The following is an 18,210-nucleotide window of genomic DNA, read 5'->3' on the forward strand; positions in this document are numbered from 1 at the left end:
TCGAAAAAGTATTGTCTTAGTCAGCAGTATATGAAAGTGTATGTGCTTTAGAATTATTTTGATTTGATTTAAACAAATTTAAGAGTAGTGATTCATTTATGTCGTTTACGAATAGAAAAGTAGGGTCGATGTACCTCTGCTATGGGTAGATGGGTAGAAGTACGGCTATTTTGCTATAAATCGTTGCAAAATATGTTTTGACATGAAAGTGAGGAGGTCATCGGAAATCAGGATTATTTCCCTATATTTTGTTAGACCAGTATTGCCAGCGCTTAACACAATTATAGAATTTTGTTTTACCTAACACAATGCCTCTCGCTGTATGTTGGATATATTTTATTCCGTCACCTACTTTCCTGCCCTTAATTATGCAGTGTCGTAATAGTCATTACGCAACTGAAATCAGTCAGCCAAAAACTTCGTAATTCAAAAGCAAAATCATTAAAAGATGATTAAGAGTTAGACTTTAATGAAGTATTCAAAGAGCAAAGCAATTAGGTAGTCACTGCATCTAACTCGTAGGACGGATGTCATGTAAAATGAATTAACATTGTTTCTACTCATGAAAAAAAAATCAATTTATACGTACAATAAAACTTATCTATTTTACATCACAGCTAAAACTTAAAACTTCTCTGTCATCATCGCCATCATGTAACCTAAAGCACACCCCTTAACCGAGGCCTCCGGTGCATAATTACTTATTTCTAACCCACTGCACAGCGACTGCCACAAGCAACCGTTTCAATGCTTTTCTTTTTTGTCTTTGTCATCGTCATCGATATTGACGTTGATGTTTCTGTTGAGATCGTTCTTGCTGCGAAAATAGCTACCCGAACCGGCTGCTTGGAGGTTACCAGCGATACTTTGCACCAAATCATTGACTGCCTTCAGGGTTTGAATCGGAATCTACAAAGACAAGAGAACATAATAAATCCAACTTTAATTACAAGACCGGACCAAGGTTGGAATGGACTGAAAACATCGAAGTCCCTTGTTGTATGCAGTGTTTTGGAATTTGCTGTCTAATCGAGAGTACAACGAAAACCAGAATGGGGTGTAACTGATTGGCTCGAATGGTAGTTTGTACATAATTTTATTTATTCAGAATTGCGTCCATGGACGTAGCTGGAATCTTCATCATGGGTGGGGGCGAAAGAACCCAAAGAGTTTATTTATGAATTGGTGGTTATTCTAAACTATTGTCTGGAACGTAATACTATTAAGAACGTCAACCCATAATTTCATAGGAAATCGGGAATGATAGTACCGAGAATTATAGGAAATGATTGCTGAAGGAATCCTTGATTTAGTGTTGGGAAAACATTGATTTAAATCCCGGAAAAAATCAAGAGGTTATGGGAAAAGGTAATGTCTCGAATATCTTCAGGATCAACCTTTAAAACAAAAATTTGTTGTATATTGTTGCTGATAGGCTACGATCATGTGTCCAATCAGGTTTTGAACAGCCATTCCAAATCTAATCAGCGTTTTTTGGTAGCCAGCTTTATGCTATGGCACACTTCATAACTATTTGAATCGCATTGGTAATCATTACTGATCGGCCATATATTGGGGCAAATATTCACCTCAAGATAGCCCGCAATTTGCTAAAAATCTTTGCTGAAGGCAACAACCTTCTAGTTAATAAGGATCTTCAGATACAGATAATTGAATAAAATTTCATGCTAGCGCCACCTAGCGGGAACATTCTCATTTAGATTTTTCTTCTCCAGATAACCCTAAAATTGCTGAATATATTTGCCGAAGGAACCAACCTTCTAGCTGATTAGGATCTTGAGATAAAGACAATTGAAGAAAATTGGAACTAGCCCCACCTAACGGGAAAATTCTAAATCGGATACTTCGTCGTCAGATAGCCCATGATCTAGTGAATAGCTTTGCCAAGACACCAACCTACTATCTGATGAGGATTTTACTTACTTACTTACTTATTTGGCTTTACATCAATAATCTTGATAAAGCCTCGCCAACAATATTTCGCCAATTCACTCGGTTCATGGCCGCTTCTCTCGACCGTGATCCACGCTCTCCAGGTCCTGGTGCACCTGGTCAATCCACCTACCACGCCTTTTTGTTCCGAACGGATTCGACGCGAACACCATCTTTACAGGGTTGTTGTCCGGCATTCTGGCAACATACCCTGTCCAGCGTATCCTTCCAGCTTTAGCTACCTTCACGATACTGGGTTCGCCGTAGAGTTGAGCGAGCTCACACTAAGTTCTCCTGCACGCCGCCGAAGATCGTCCTTAGCACTCGGCGTTCGAAAACCCCAAGAGCTTGCAAGTCCTCTTCGAGAATAGTCCACGTCTCATGCCCATAAACGACCACCGGTCTTATGAGTGTTTTGTACATCGTGATTTTTTCTTGACAGCAGTTTCTTCTGGAGCCCATAGTAGACACGACTTCCAGTGATGATGCGCCTTCGTATTTCCCTACAAACATTGTTGTCAGCCGTCAGCAAGGATCCGAGGTAGACGAACTCGTCCACCACCTCGAAGGTATCCCCATCTATCGTGACACTGCTTCCTAGGTGGGCCCTGTTGCGCTCAGTTCCGCCTACCAGCATGAACTTTGTTTTCGACGCATTCACCACTAGCCTGACTATTGTTGCTTCGCGTTTTAGGCGGGTGAATAAATCTGCCACCGTTTAAAATTTTCTCGCAAAAATATACATGTAAACAAATTGTCCTGATCTCGTGAAAATCATGTCTCGACTGTTAAGTCCGGATCTCCGCATGACACCTTCAAGCGCAATATTGTACAACTGGCGCGAAAGTCCATCGCCCTGTCGTAGTTTCCGCCAAGACTCGAACGAACAGGAGTGTTCGCCCGAGATCTTCACACAGTTTTGCACACCTTCCATCGTTGCACTGATCAATCTTGTGAGCTTCCTGGGAGAGCTGTTCTCGTCCATGATTTTCCCTTGAAATCGATGAACAGATGGTGCGTAGGGACCTGGTACTCACGGCATTTCTGGAGGATTTGCCGCACGGAAAAGATCTGGTCCGTTGTCGAGCGGCCGTCGATAAAACCTGCTTGATAACTTCCCACGAACTCGTTTGCTAGGTGATAGACGACGGAAAAGAATCTGGGATAGCACTTTGTAGGCGGCGTTTAGGATAGTGATTGCACAAAAATTTTCGCAATCCAATTTGTCGCCCTTTTTGTAGATAGGGCATATAACGTCTTGCTTCCACTCCTCCGGTAGCTGTTTCGTTTCCCAGATTCTGACTACCAGCCGATGCAGACAACCGGGCCCATCTTGATGAGTTCGGTTCCGATACCATCCTTGCCAGCAGCCTTGTTGTTCTTGAGCTGTTTTTTTAATGGCATCTTTAACTTCCCCCAATGTGGGAGAAGGTTGGTTTCCACTATCCGCTGTGCTGACGTAGCCATCGCCTTCGTTGTCCTGACCTTCTGTGCCTGTATTCTCTGCGCCATTCATGTGTTCATCGTAGTACTGCTTCCACCTTGCGTCCGTCCGTCAAGATGCTCCCATCCTTATCCCGGAACATTTCAGCTCGCGGCACGAAGCTTTTTCGGGATGTGTTGAGCTTCTGATAGAACCTCCGCGTTTCTTGAGAACAGTACAGCAACTCCATCTCTTGGCATTCCACCTCTTCCAAGCGGCGCTTTTTGTCCCGGAATAGGCGGGTTTGCTATTTCCGCTTCAGTCTGTATCGTTTCACGTTTTTTCGTGTACCATGCTGCAGCATTGTAGCCCGCGCTGTATTCTTATCCTCTGAAACCTCCTGGCACTCTTCTCCTCTTCTCCTCTGAAACCTCTTATCCTCTGAAACCTCCTGGCACTCTTCGTCGAACCAATCGTTTCTTGAGCTCCCTTCCACATATCCGACAACGCTTTCGGCAGCGTCGTTAATAGCTGCTTTGACTGTCCTTCAGCAGTCCTCAAAAGGGGCCCTATCGAGCTTGCCCTCATCCGGCAACGCTGCCTCAAGATGCTGCGCGTACGCATTGCCGTTCAAATCTCCTTTGATGATCTTGACGTCGTGGCTTGGGCAGCGGTCGAACTCGCATTCGAGCTGCGCGTAAAATGCGTCCTTGTCATCATCCGTGCTTCCGGAGTGTGGGCTATGCACATTGATTATGCTGAAGTTAAAGAATCGGCCTTTGATTCTTAACTGCACATTCGTTCATTGATCGGCCACCACCCGATCACGCGCCTTTACATATCACCCATCACTATGAAAGCTGTTCCCAGCTCGCGTGTGTTGCCGCAGCTCTGGTAGATGGTATGATTACCTCGAAACGTTCGCACCATTGCGCACTTTCTGCAGCGTTACGATACCGAAACCGCGGGTCTTCAGTACATCGGAGAGGTTCCATTTTACCTAAATGTTCAGAGGGCCATAGTGCGCAGTTTAGCTTAGAGTCGGACGATGATCAGCCGCCCCTGACATGGGGATCATATGCTGTTGTGAGCCGCTCCTAACATGGAGTACAGATGCTCCTGGTTTGTAGAAGCAAAAGCAAGCAGTGGAGTGCCGAAGTCGGTCCAGCGATTCCAGTTGAAGGATGGCTTCCGGTGTACTGGCACGCCGACGATTCAAGCCGGTGATACGCTACGTACTACTCAACGTAGTCCCCGGCAGTGGATCTATCCTACTCCGGCGAAGATTTCCCCGGCGGTGGAAGATCTCCCGAACCGATGCTATCCGGGCAGATGCCGAGGTCGGTCCTGCAATTCCGGTGGTGGGAAGCTTCCGGTTCACACACGGGTAGAAATCAGAATCCAAAAACAAGATTATGACTCATGATATCATGATTCCTGTGTGTTTTCATCTTATGAAAATACACCATGATTTGGATTCATGATATCATAAGTCAGATTGCAGTAACGCAATACACACGTTAAGTTTCTGTGGCTGATTGCTCGGAATCATGATTCAAATGCCAAAAATGCTGAGTCGCGCATCCGTTTATGATCGACAAAATAAAAAAATAAATAAAAAAATGGCATACACTGAGATTCGAGCCAAGAACCTTCCGATTGATAGCCACGTACCCTACCACTCAACCACTTCGTAATTTTGAAATTAGAGTGATCGATACGAATGAGCTGAAGCAAAGTTCACTGGATGTTACGCTTATGAAGAATCATGGTTATGACTCCAGGAACCATGATTTATGATCCTGATATTATGACCTAACCAATTTATGAATTTCATGATTTGCAAATCATGCTTTGGGGATCAGATTTTTATCCGTGCAGGCGCCCCGACGACCATTTATTGGTACTCTTTTTCGAATTACTCAGCTAGACCCCGGCGGTGGATCCAGCCTATTCCGACTCGACGTTGGTCGGCCAAGTGCCAGGGTCGGTTCTGCAATTCCGGAGAATGACGACTTATTACCGATACTACGCTATGCCCGCTTTACTCGGTCTACTCCCCGACGGAGGATCTAGCCTACTCCGTGTTGTATTCGGTAAAACCGACGAACCCTCTGAAAGGGTTCTCATGCTATGAGAGATCAGAAGTCACCTTTAGCAAGAATTGATATGACAAATAAAGTTCAGTTTTATGTAGTCTATAAACTCTCTCGGTCGCTTATTCATCATAAAGAATGTCTCTCGGCAATATCTTGTGGATGTTACAGTGTCGACGAGGAGAATTTTTTTTTTTTTCAACTTCCCGCGTATTTTATGGCTGCCACAGATCATTTGCATTGATTGTGATATTTTTGTCAATATCTAAAATTTGTGAAATGTGGGATATTGTTTTTCTTTGCGGTAGGCTAAACCTTGTGAAGTGCTTGTTGGCGGATTTGATATTTCTCTTCTCGATTATCAAGACCGCCGGTATTGCAAAACGCATTTGGCGTGAGTTTTTATTGCGATGGAGGTTGATTTTGGTAGAAAATGCGAGATAACTTATTTGATCAACTTTTTTAAGAACGCGTGCACATAATAGATCCTGTAAATGCGCAAAGATTTATTTTTCCATTTGCAGTGAGGCATGGTGTGAAAAGTCACATTCAAGTGTATATTTGATGCCTATCATTTTGTTCGTTTTGTGGAAGATGTATTTTTCTTTTTGGGCCATTATCAATTGAATTTTGGTTTATTTGTGTTATGCATTGTTAACAAAAATTTGCCTTTTGCAATTAGTAGGACCATTTTGGTTTTCTCCGCAACTAACACTACCTAGCGTGGCAATTTTACCGAAGTTGTAATCAACTGTGATAAAACAATGGTCAGCAAACCACGCACACCACTTTTTTTCATCATCATGATGGTTTTGTTGTTGATCAAGTGAATAACGCCGAAAGCAATATGTAGAGACTAATTGACAAATGTCATTGTTTTGTTTGTGTACACTGCAGTATTTGTGATTGTTTTTCTGTTATCCAGTTTACAAGTCACCTATGGAGTTGTATTTGATCCTTCGACCTTGACGCTTGCTCCTGCGGGGGCCGGCGATGAGGGCAGGATCAAACATGTCGCGCATCGGTCGAGTAAAGTGAAAAAGTGCCGAGTTCGATAAGTTCTTTTTGATCTTTCGACGTTGACGCTTGCTCCTTGGCAGTGCGTCAAGAAAGCCCGAGCAGTCGTCAGTTGTTTTCCCTCTCGGGTCGCGTGCCTATTTTCTCTGTGTGTTTTTATATAGCCGAGCAAACCAGTGAAGCTGAAAGTGGATTGTTGCTGCTCAAGGATGACGGATCAATTGGTGACCTCGTTTCATGCTACTATATCTAATCTATAAAATATGTATGATTGCACCTTTAATAATTTTTCAACAAACTATGAAAGGTTCGTCACTGTGAGTGTCGACATAAACTCTGATTCATAAATTATTTACGTTCAATTTTTTTTTTCTCAAAACACCTTTTTCCTTTTACTTTTATTTTTGTAATTAAAAAAAACTTTGAATGGTTCGACACTACGAGTGTAGACTTGCGAAAGGTACACTTTATTCAACAAACTTTGATAGGTTCGTCACCTCAAGTATCGGCATAATTGTTCTCTACATAGATATTGTTCACACCAAATGAAAATATTATATTTACATATAAGCATATTTATAGCTCACAAATAATTATTTATCATGGTCTAATCGCTTATCAAAGTGAATCCTGTGACCCAACGATCCTCCCCATTAACAAACATCCCTCCCAGTAACCTTTGTGGAGATGCAGAGGCAAACACGGTCTCCAAATAGCAAAGGTTACACCCTAACATTCCTTCCCCCAATCCCACCTGACTGCAAGGACGTGGCCGGCGCCGTTATTGACCATTTATAAATGGAGGCACTGAATTATGCACACTGAAGAAGATTATGGCCATTCCCAGCCGATCTTCTAATTGATTCTTTGTGCATTTTCACTGACCTCGGTCAATCACGGAATAGCAACCATTGATATGTGTAGTCAGTCTAAGCTAAGCTATCCAGTTTACAAGTCACCTATGGCACATTAAAACTTATTACTGTTCCTTTTGGATTCTGTTTGCCATTTATATCTGTGAAAAGTTCGATTATTTCCAGCAAATGACACACCGGAATGATAGCTGGTTTAGTGCAAATCGTTTTCGTCAAGTGTATGCGAATGCATTTTTGGACGTGCGTCGACTTAGGACTACGGTGTGTTCGCCTGAAATTTTGGGCAAAGTGGAGACAACGGTCGCGGCTAATTTTGCCTACATCTTTTTGAAGCGGTGTAAATGTACACAAGAGCGAACTTGAGGATGATAAGGAGAGGTGCAAAATTGCACCACTAGATCCAGACAACCGCCTGACGAGGATTCTTTTGATGGAGAGCAATTCCAAACATATCAAGGTGCTCCAGTGTTTTAAATGTATATTGAAAGGATAAAAAAGAACTGTGATTTTAGTTTAAGATTTTAGTTATTATAAATTAATATTAATATTATTGTAAATTCAATGGAATGATAGATAGAAATTTCGATGTCGATTCGAAAACAATGAAGTTATTAAGCTCTCAGAAATAGTTGTGAACAAATTTCGATCAGTATATATTTTTTACTAAAACAGGAAGAAGTTGTTGTATTCGGTAAAACCGACGAACCCTCTGAAAGGGTTCTCATGCTATGAGAGATCAGAAGTCACCTTTAGCAAGAATTGATATGACAAATAAAGTTCAGTTTTATGTAGACTATAAACTCTCTCGGTCGCTTATTCAGCATAAAGAATGTCTCTCGGCAATATCTTGTGGATGTTACACTCCGGTCGCGACCCGGTACTCTCTGGTTTTCACGCCACCTCCTTTGCAGCAACGACATAATCTGCGTTATCCCCCTGTTCACTGCATTCCAAATGCTTTCATGTTTCCGCATATTTTGCATGATGTTGTCCGGATTTGGGACGCTTGCAATGTGAAAACCCTACATGTCCGAATCTGTGCAGATATTTCCGAAAGCATCCATGGCCTGACAAAAACTTGGTCAGGAGGAAGTTAACTTCTCCAAGTTTTCTGGTCGTCCACACCGACACGTTGTTGGGAATTATCCTGTGGGTACACCTTCCTTTTTCCGATTTATTCTACTTCTGTTGCCACCTCGCCATTGTTTACATTCTTATGGTATTCCTCACAATCAAATGGTGTGTGGCGGCGAAGAATGAACAACGAACTCGCCCAACTCTACCGTGAACGCAGTATCCAGAAGGTGGACAAAGCTGGAAATATACGCTGGGCAGGGCAGTACAAGTAGGCGTGAAGCGCAGCGAGCTAGGTGGGCAGATCAAGTGCGCAGTGATTTGGCGAGAGTGAGGCAGAACCTAAATAGAAACATAATGGATTCCAAGAAATTCATTATGATGCATTTTTTTATAAATATTAGCAACAGAGGCAATCTTCGTAGAATGAAAACAAAATATCAATCGTCGTAAAAACCAACAAGTTGATTTCAAACACTTATATTTCTCGTTGCCCCCCTCTAGGCTGGCTATGTCCATGATTCGCTTGTTAAAATCCAACCACAACGACATTTGGACAGACAAGACCATCTCATCAACCGCTTCTAGATTAAACCACTCTTAAGAAAATTTGTTCCAGTAGTGACAGGGTTGAACCGAGTTCTACTTTGTTTAGTGTGATTATAATTCCAATTGCCAGCCGCCTTTCCAGTGTTGAAAACTTCGAGGATACATAACACCACAATAAATAAACCATCGCGAAACTGCTAACATTTTTCGATGATCCCGTTGAAACAACCAGCTCGTTTCAATTACTACCTACCAGTAAATTACATCATGGCTCACAAAACTTACGTTGAAGATGTTGTCCAAGATGCTGGAGCGGGCACCATCAGCCTTCTGTTCGGATCCACTTCCTTGGTTAACAATTTTCCCGTCTATTTGCTGCTGTCGAATTGGAAAACAGGAAACGCTGCGTTAGTTTGTGCATAAATATTAAAGCGAGATGCAGTGGTTCCTTGCGTGAGATTGTGAAAATTTATTAGCACTTATTATTTATTATTTCCTAACTTAGTAACTTCGTAACTCTTTTTATTGTAGTAGCTTTTCGCTCTCGGCGAGTTCATCACTAAATGTTATCCATTTTTCTATCTATTTTGTAGTACATTGTGCATATAACTTCAAAAATAACTTGATTTTCAACATATGTTTGAATGGGTAACATATTTTTAAAAGGCTATTATAATTCGACTACAGTAATATCTTTGGCGTGAAAAAGAAAACTTTATGTTTATAACACATAATCTCCAAATTTATCCGAAATTTCTTCAAAATTATTAAGGGGACACGGGAGACCGTGTTATTTTCCCTATCTTTCGTCTCACTCTAACAATAATCATCAAAACTTTGTGGAAGCAAATCTCGAGTTTTAGTGAACCGATGAAGCTGAAAATTTATCGGGTTGTGCACTACATATATATAATCATAGTGATACATTTCCGCATCGATATATGGAGTGGTTCTTGGGATTTGCTTCTTGAAATGGATAGGGTGATTATGATGACGTCCCGTGCGGCCTTAACAGCCACATTCTGACATTTATGTATGTGACAATCAACTTTCTATTAACGCTATTTAAAAAAAATACCAGAGCTCAAATGTTCACAAAACTTTAGCTAAGAACCACTGTGCTCAAAAGAAACAGGAAGGATTGGGCAAGATGAAGGAGGTTCCAAATGCTGGCCATCAAGATCTAACGCCAATAATGAAGGGAAGTTTTATGAAAAAAATTAATAAATCGTCGTTTCGATCTTACAGTTTCATAATCTGAAAATAATGCACGGTGGATACATTTAATGGGTTGTTGCACACTTAGTAGATAGTCGCACTACTGTTTTCTCGTTGATTTCAAATTATTGCATGAAGCCAAGACAAAAAAGATGTCAAGATCACTGACTTTATTTAAAAACTCCCCTTTCAGCATGGCGTAGATCTGTCCAGCCACGTGGCAAAAAGCCATCACGAGTCCACGAAGCTTCGGTTCTTGGGTTTCGCGGATGAAATTGAGCGCAGTGTGTAGCAGTGACCCAAACGCTGGGAAGTCAGCCCTCGATGAGACGACGAGACGGGCTGAGTAAACTTGATTTAAATACTGATCTATTTGCCATTACCGCTTCATTATCGTTGATTGCGGTCTGGGAAAGGCTTGGGAGGGTGGCCAACAGCGCGATGACAAAGACCACCGAACACGTCAAACGGAAATTAATCGAGCCAGCGCTGAAAACCTGGAATGCACAGCCAAGCAAACAAATGGAAATTATTTTAATGAGGCATGAGATGTGATTTCTAATATTTGGGTCTTGTATGGATGCGAAATCGACAGATGTGAACAGGATTCATGATTTAAATAGATTAAAGAAGGATGATGTGGAATGTTTCGTTTCACAAACTGAAAAATATTATTTAATTATGAGCAGTTTTGAAAAGTCAACAGTTTTCGAAACAAACTTAAGAGCATTGAACACATAGGGTAGAAGCACCGGTTTTGGCCATACGTCAGTTGTAGCCATAGTGGATAATACATGTTGAATTTTGAGGCTACCACTAAAAACAGATTACGTATAATCCCTTTTCTTATTCTTATTTTTCATGACGTTAGGTCCCTACTGGAACAGCCTAATTTGTTAAAACAGAGTATTAGATAAGAATTTTCTTTTATAGACGGGTTTCACGCCAACTCGACAAACGAATTGGCAGCACCCCTTCAGAATTTAATGAAACTTTCTGGGTGTGAAGACTATGTGAAACAAACATACTTTACATACTTTGTTTTTTCAAAATCGATCTAGACTAACATTTGGAAAGGGTCAAAGTTTTTTTTTACTTTTTTATAAACCCGTATAACTCGAAAACGGTATGACCTACAAAAAAGTGTTGTAAGGGGGACTGTCGTGAAATTGAAAAAATATATTAAAAAAATTAAAAAACATTTTCTACACTGAAAAAACATGATTCAAATCTTCAGAGTCGGTTTAAAAAAACGGCCATTTCAGAAGTTTCGTAATTAAATTTACTTAAAGTCGTCCATACATTGCAAATTGGGCATATTTTAGGGAAAAAAAATTTCTAACATCGAAATTTTTAAGTCCAAAATGATTTTTTTATTTTATTTTTATTTCGCTTTAAACAGTCTAGTATGAACATATTTTCAAGTGATAAATGAGTTTTAATCACAAAATAGATTATATTTGTTTTATTGGGAGCAGTTAAAAGAAATAAAACGGAATTATACAGAGTTCTTTTTTAACAAGTTCAAAAGCGTCTATTGATGATGTCTTATAAAGAGGCGTACATGATTTTTGAAGAAAGATGCCAAAATGTAGAAATTGGTTTTACTTTGTTTACTTGTTGCTGAACAACGATCGGAAACGCGAGGCACGATGAATTTTCGTAGGCATCAAAACAGAATCTGCGAATAAACACAAACAACCGTTCGGGCTCTTCATTCGTTCGTGTTTCATTTTCGGATCGATGTTTCTCCCGACGCTATCATCGGGTGATTTTCCATCGCTCGGTAATAGGCCTGGGGAAGTGGTTCACCTAGAGTGAATTTCTGTCAAAGAAAAAGTAGATTTTGTATGAGAATTGACAGAAAAATGAATGACAAGTTCATCCACTTCTCCTGGCCTATGTGAACGGTACGCTGCCTGCTCTTCGCGAAGAGCAGGAAAATATTCATTTCGATCATCTTCATGCGGGCTCGAAACAATCACGCTAAACTTGCTCCGCTCAAAAATGAGTGCCGAGCGCACAAAACTTGCCTCTTTTCGTGCAGCACAGATTCTGTGCAAAGGGGCTGTACACAGTTTTGTGTAAACGGTGGTAAATAAAATTGAGTGAGTGAAATGCGCACAGAGGAGGAACGCTTGGAATGCGGAATTCGCTTCCATTTTTGTTTTTCAGTTATTTTTTCATTTGTATAGCCGAAGCGGAAGCAAATGGGGAAAAAACTTTCGCATTTGCGACCATCTTCCGGTTTTTTGCTAGAAAACATCTAAGAAAACTCCCCATCTCACCAACGGCCAACTGCTGCCGCGAAATCATTGACAGTTCCGTTTCCATCGATCCTCGCACAGCCGAAGGCCAACATGTCGGCAACTCACATAATGAGTGCGACCTACACAGAATTTTCACTCAGTCAGCCAGTTCTGCATTGGTTGCTTCATTCTGTGTAGTTTTAACACATGCGCTGCATGGAGCTGGCTTAGCGTGGAGTGTTTGCTGGACTTTACGAGAAGAAGCAACCTTGCAATGAATCACGAGAATGAAAAGCGCGTGGATAAATGAATCCTACAAGTGGAATGGCTTCGCGAACCACTTATCGGTGTGTTCATTTTGCTTCTTCAGCGTTGCATCACCTTTTTCATATCAATAGAATAGACTTATCATTAATTTTATCATTGTTCTACAAGATTGTTGACACATTGCGTCAGTCAAGTTTTATTAATCAAATACATTGTAGGCTTCTCGATAGCACAGGAATTCACAATGTATGTGTGTGCCCATACCACGAAAATGTGAAATTAATGCTTAACTGTTTAGGAATTGTCTCTCAGGCTGAAATTAGCGAAAAACTGTTATGCGATGTTTTAGTAAAAACGACTGATTTTTTTTTCGAGAATGTGAAAATTGTAATTCTAAAGAAAATATTACAGAAGAACTAATCTCGCTTTTAGAGGAAAGCGACAAAGAAGATGTAGTTTTTCAGCAATGGCTCATCACCGATCGCTGTAACTTAGAAACAATAATAAAGTCTGTTGAAGAATTTGTTACATATTTAGTGAAGAAAGCTGATAAGCTCATAACTCATGATTTTATTTTCAAAGAACAGTCTTCTTTTCTACCAAACAAAAAAGACTCCTAACAAAAGGTACTGGTAATCAGCGACTTTGTTGAAAATTATAGTTTTATCATACAAAACGCTACTCAAGAATATCACTGGAATAATTCCCAAGCAACGATACACCCATTCGAGATTTACCATAAAAAAGATAATAAATTGGAAAACGTTAGCTTTATTATAATATCAGAAGTGTTGACCCATGACACAGTAGCAGTTTAGCTATTTATTTCAAATTTGATAAATTTTGTAAAAAAAAATCTCAAAAGTTATTTTTTGTCAGATAGAGCCACAGCTCATCATAAAAATAAAAAAAAAATTGCCAGCTTATGTAATTTCAAGAAAATACATGGATTGGAAGCAGAGTGGCACTTTTTTGCCACATTCCACAGCAAAGGCCCCTGTGACGCTATTGGTGGCACTCTCAAGCGAATGGCAAAAAGAGCAAGTCGTGCAAAAGACTATGGAAACTAAAACGGTATACCAATTCAGAGGATGAACCAAAAATATACAATTTATTCAGTAAAGCCCAAAAATAATGTAAATATTCATGTGCATATACTACGTTTTAGGATATATAGCAATGATAAAAAAAATTATGCATGATAAAAACAAACCACGACTTTTTTCATAAGCATAATATTGACCCTTTCCAGACATCTGTTAAGATTGGCTTTGACCAAATAAGAAATGGAATATTATTTTGATATCTATCCAACCATAAAAAAAAACCATCGGATTGTTAGACGAAGTTGATTTTCTCATAAGCGGATTGGTGCGAGATCAATTGTATTTAATTAAAAACAAACTCTGTATAATTTTGTTTTATTTCTTTTAACTACTCCCAATAAGACAAATACAGTTAACTCTCCCTTACTCGATATTGAAGGGACCATCGAGTTAGGGAGGTAAAGAGTTACAGAACACTGGACCAATGCAACTGCGATCCAAGGGACCATTTTAGTAAATTTAATTACGAAACTTTTTGCTGGATTTATTTTTTCAACATTTTTTTTTTAATTCAGGAAATTTCACGACAGTCCCCCATACAACACTTATTCGTAGGTCTTACCGTTTTCGAGTTATATGGGTTTATAAAAAATAGTAAAAAAAAACTTTGACCCTTTCCAAATGTTAGTCTAAATCGATTTTTGAAAAAATAAAGTATGCAAAGAATCTTAATTTGCCCGTAACGCGGGTAGATCACCTTTTCGAGGTGCGTTACGGGGTAAGATCTACCATATTGTACTTTTGTTGTATCTGTTCTTGTTAAAACTTATAAGTTACGGTCGGAAAAGTAACAAACCACTAAGACCCACCTATTTGTCCTAGATGATGAGGAGGTCGAAGTGGAAAAATGGCTCAATCAGCATCTGAGGTTGGTTTCAACTCATGAGACAAGTTCTTTCCGAGTTCAAATGTTTATCTTTCGATATCTAGGAGGAAAACGATTCCGAATCAGTGGAGTAGCAGACCTCTTAACTTCTAAAATAAGCTTCTTGTTTCAAGGAATCTAAATGCTATCCAGAGGAATGCCGATATCTGTTGTTTTCAATTCACTTTTAGAATTCCCAATAGCTACATACTGTTTTCTATTTGACAAATAACTTTCGATAATGCGTTTTACAATCCCTCTAATACCATACCGTTCTAATTTGTCCAACAGAATGTGGTGATCCAGAGTATCGAAAGCCTTATGTATATCTAAAAATAGACCGCCTACTAACATTTTAGCCTCTACGTTAATTTTGAGGGTAATCGGAAATTTCAATTTCTGCTCAAAATGTTCATTTGCAGGGATTGAATCCTGAGAAAATTGAGAGAATCTCTCATGTATCGCTCTCTGTAACTATCATAACATGCTGCACATTATGAGAGACTGTTTATCGTATACTGCTACAAGTTTGATCAGATTGGGGGGATAGTAGTGCATGATAAAACCCTTCTAAACATGCTCCAAGCCTGGGGGCACTATTGCTATTGGAAGTTCGTGGATTGTTCATCGTGCCAGTAAAGAAAAACCCCTATCCCCAACGGTAAACAAGCGAGAAAAATGGATTTTATCATAGCTCTCTCTTTGGGGCTCTCGCTCGCTGCTCCCATTTATCAGACTTGTTACACCTTGCGATACAATGACGATCGTGGACCGCAACAGATGGGATGTTGTTCTTTGCTTGCTTTGATCGTGCTTCATACTCAAATGAGAGCGAATTCTGCAATGCCTGTTCATTTGACTTCAACAAGCAAATTCATGCCTAAAATAAACTACATGTCATAGCTTTGAATTTTTATTTATCGACAAACAAACTCGGGAAATAAGTTGTTTATAGTGTTTTGTAGTTAAAAACAATTTTGAGTGATCAAAAATTATGTTTCTACTCTACAATACTCCCTTGACCTCTGCAAATAAATTCATGTCGAAAAACTATATCTTAGAGCCTTCAATTTTGGTTTACAGACAAAAAGCTCAGAAAACATGCTTTTTGTGTTGTTTTTTGGGTAACTACATTCAAACAAGCAATTTAACCTTGAAAAAACTACATGTCATCGCTTTTAATTTTGTTTTATTTTTGAATTTGTGAAGAAAATGCCTCTTTCAAAAAACTAGGAAGTGTCTTTTGCTTAATAACTTTGGGTAGACGCATCTATTTCAATAATCCAAGAATGAACATCAATCTTGAATAGTGTCCGGTTTCATTGCTTCGAAAAAGATAGAGATATGCATGGTCAAAGTTGCACTTCCGACTCTCTGACGGAGGTTAGGTGTACAGGTGTTAACAATTTTTCAATATGGGGAACGATGATGATATTCAAAGATTAATGTTTTGTATGATAATCACAAAAAATTCAAAATATTCCTAACAATACAGTTGTTGTTTTTCTCTATCTAGCCACTGTTTGTTGAACAGATTAAAATTTGGATAATAATGGCGAAGATCCTTTCCAAATGTAGGTAATTTGTTGATCTCATTCACTAAAATACCACCTCATTACTGTTTGCTTCATCAATATAAACAAAGACTTTTCACTTTTGTGTATCTCTTAGCTGTTAACTTGTTTTGTGTTTATGGTAAAAACAGCAAAAGCACAAGTTGGTTGTAATCAAACTATAAAAAAAATATTATATTGCTGTGTGCGCTTGAAACGCAAATATCAAATGCAGTAACCCAAAACGCGAGAAAATTGTTCACAAGGAGGGCGAAATCAAAGATTTATTTTCTTTGCTAGGTTGGCGGTGCTATGAATCATGGTTGCTAAGTGTCCTTTGATTACTAAGTGTTACCGCATTTGAAGCCCATTTAGACAAGATTTGCGCGACAAAGGCAAACAGCAGTTCGCTGAAGAAAGTCTACTTGAGGACTTGGAAAGTTAGAATCTAAAGTATACTACATGTATTGCTGTTTGCGTTTGACGTGCAAACCTTGGCTAATTGGGCTTCAAATGTGGTAACACAAGGCAATCAAAGAATACTTGGCAACCATGGTCCAAAACACCGCCAACCTGGCAAAGAAAATCAAACTGCGTATGGTGCTGCCGCATTTGATATTTGCGTTTCAAACGCACACAGCAATATCTATAACTGTCCAGTTCATTTTTTTTTCATTTCAACATATCTTGGCTTTGAATTGATTGATTGATCTGAAAGCAATATTTGAAAAATGCATGGATCTATATCTGCATTCAATTCAATTGATCTCAGGATTATCCCATTTTTAATCATGTACCAAAGTCGTCTTTTTAATTCTGTTTTATTTAATTCAACGCATTTTCAGGATTGTTAGCGTGAAACCTCACTTTTTTCGAGTAGATTAAATTGTTGCTTACTTATTGTATTAATAACTCGATGATAAAATTATCCCTACATACACTTGGCATCTAAAAAGCTTGAAACGACAACTGTGCTAATGGTCTACAAAGTATAAAAATGTGTTGACACCAACTGATTGCGTCTATTTTGTAAATAAATAAATTTGCATCTTTGGGATAAACCTATTCCAGTTTCTATTCAGTACATCTAGATAACTGGTGTCCTTCAACAGTTTCAACATTTTGTTCACTACGTTATCCACAGCACAACGTACGTATAAACTAAAAACTATTAAAGCAACGGCACCAAACAGAACACGATGTATTAAAAACTTATCATGATCCAACCTCATTGTGAACGACCAACTGTAGTCTCTGCTCAGCATCTCTTGATCAAACCTAACCTTGTATCACATCTGCATTTCACACGTTCAACTTTTCGCTACTCACATTATCGTTGAAAGCCATTGTGGATAAATCTGTTGCTGTCAATTCTCCGCTTCGCACAGAATGGCACGGCAGTGAATCCTGTTTTTATTCAAATGAAAGAATAACTTTCACTTGGTTGTCGGTGCAACAGAGGGCAGAAAAGTCCTTCTTAACTTTCGAAAGACACAGCTAAAATCTACAGTCAAACGCTGGGTGATTTCTTCACAGAAAGTACAACAAGATTTCAACTACACCGAATCAGTGCGTGACGGAAGTTAAACGTGCAAATAAGTTGAGGTCGAAACACAAACTGAGCTGAGTATACGCAGTTGAAATGTTAAATTTAGGGCCTTTTCTGAACCACGAGCTCAAGCACATTGCAGAGCTCGCCTCCCACCATATTAATTGGACATCGGCTTATGATGCCGGTTGAAAGGTTTGCGCGAATGTTGTAGACGAAACCAGCCGCGCAAAGAAACCTCCAGCAACTGCGCCATACAGCATTCATTAGGGGAGACTTGATCCCCCTTACTTAATGAGGCTGTAACTCTGCAGGGAAAGCATAAATTGACCAGAATGCTGCATAGGCTCAAGTAAACATGTTTTGCAAGATCATACATTACGAAATAGTTCTTATTTGTGTTAAAAGTACTCTAA

At 39.5% G+C, this 18,210-nt stretch overlaps 1 protein-coding gene across 2 annotated transcripts; it reads right to left on the reverse strand.

Annotated features, from left to right (window-relative positions):
• Window positions 1-557: 557 nt before the first annotated feature.
• On the reverse strand, window positions 558-17,918 carry LOC110676353. Of its 2 annotated transcripts, none has more exons than XM_021843877.1 (4): window positions 17,575-17,918; window positions 10,589-10,702; window positions 9,273-9,365; window positions 558-909 (listed from the first exon to the last, which is right to left on the reverse strand). In XM_021843877.1, exons 1-4 carry the CDS (start codon window positions 17,590-17,592, stop codon window positions 745-747), a joined length of 390 nt encoding a protein of 129 aa, XP_021699569.1. In that variant the 5' UTR covers window positions 17,593-17,918; the 3' UTR covers window positions 558-744. The 2 variants fall into 2 exon arrangements, with proteins under 2 accessions (XP_021699569.1, XP_021699570.1); XM_021843878.1 differs by having other exon boundaries at window positions 9,273-9,362; window positions 17,575-17,912.
• Between the last annotated feature and the right edge of the window lie 292 nt (window positions 17,919-18,210).

The sequence above is a fragment of the Aedes aegypti genome, chromosome 2 (genome assembly GCF_002204515.2).
Source record: "Aedes aegypti strain LVP_AGWG chromosome 2, AaegL5.0 Primary Assembly, whole genome shotgun sequence".
Classification (NCBI taxonomy): Eukaryota; Metazoa; Arthropoda; class Insecta; order Diptera; family Culicidae; genus Aedes; species Aedes aegypti.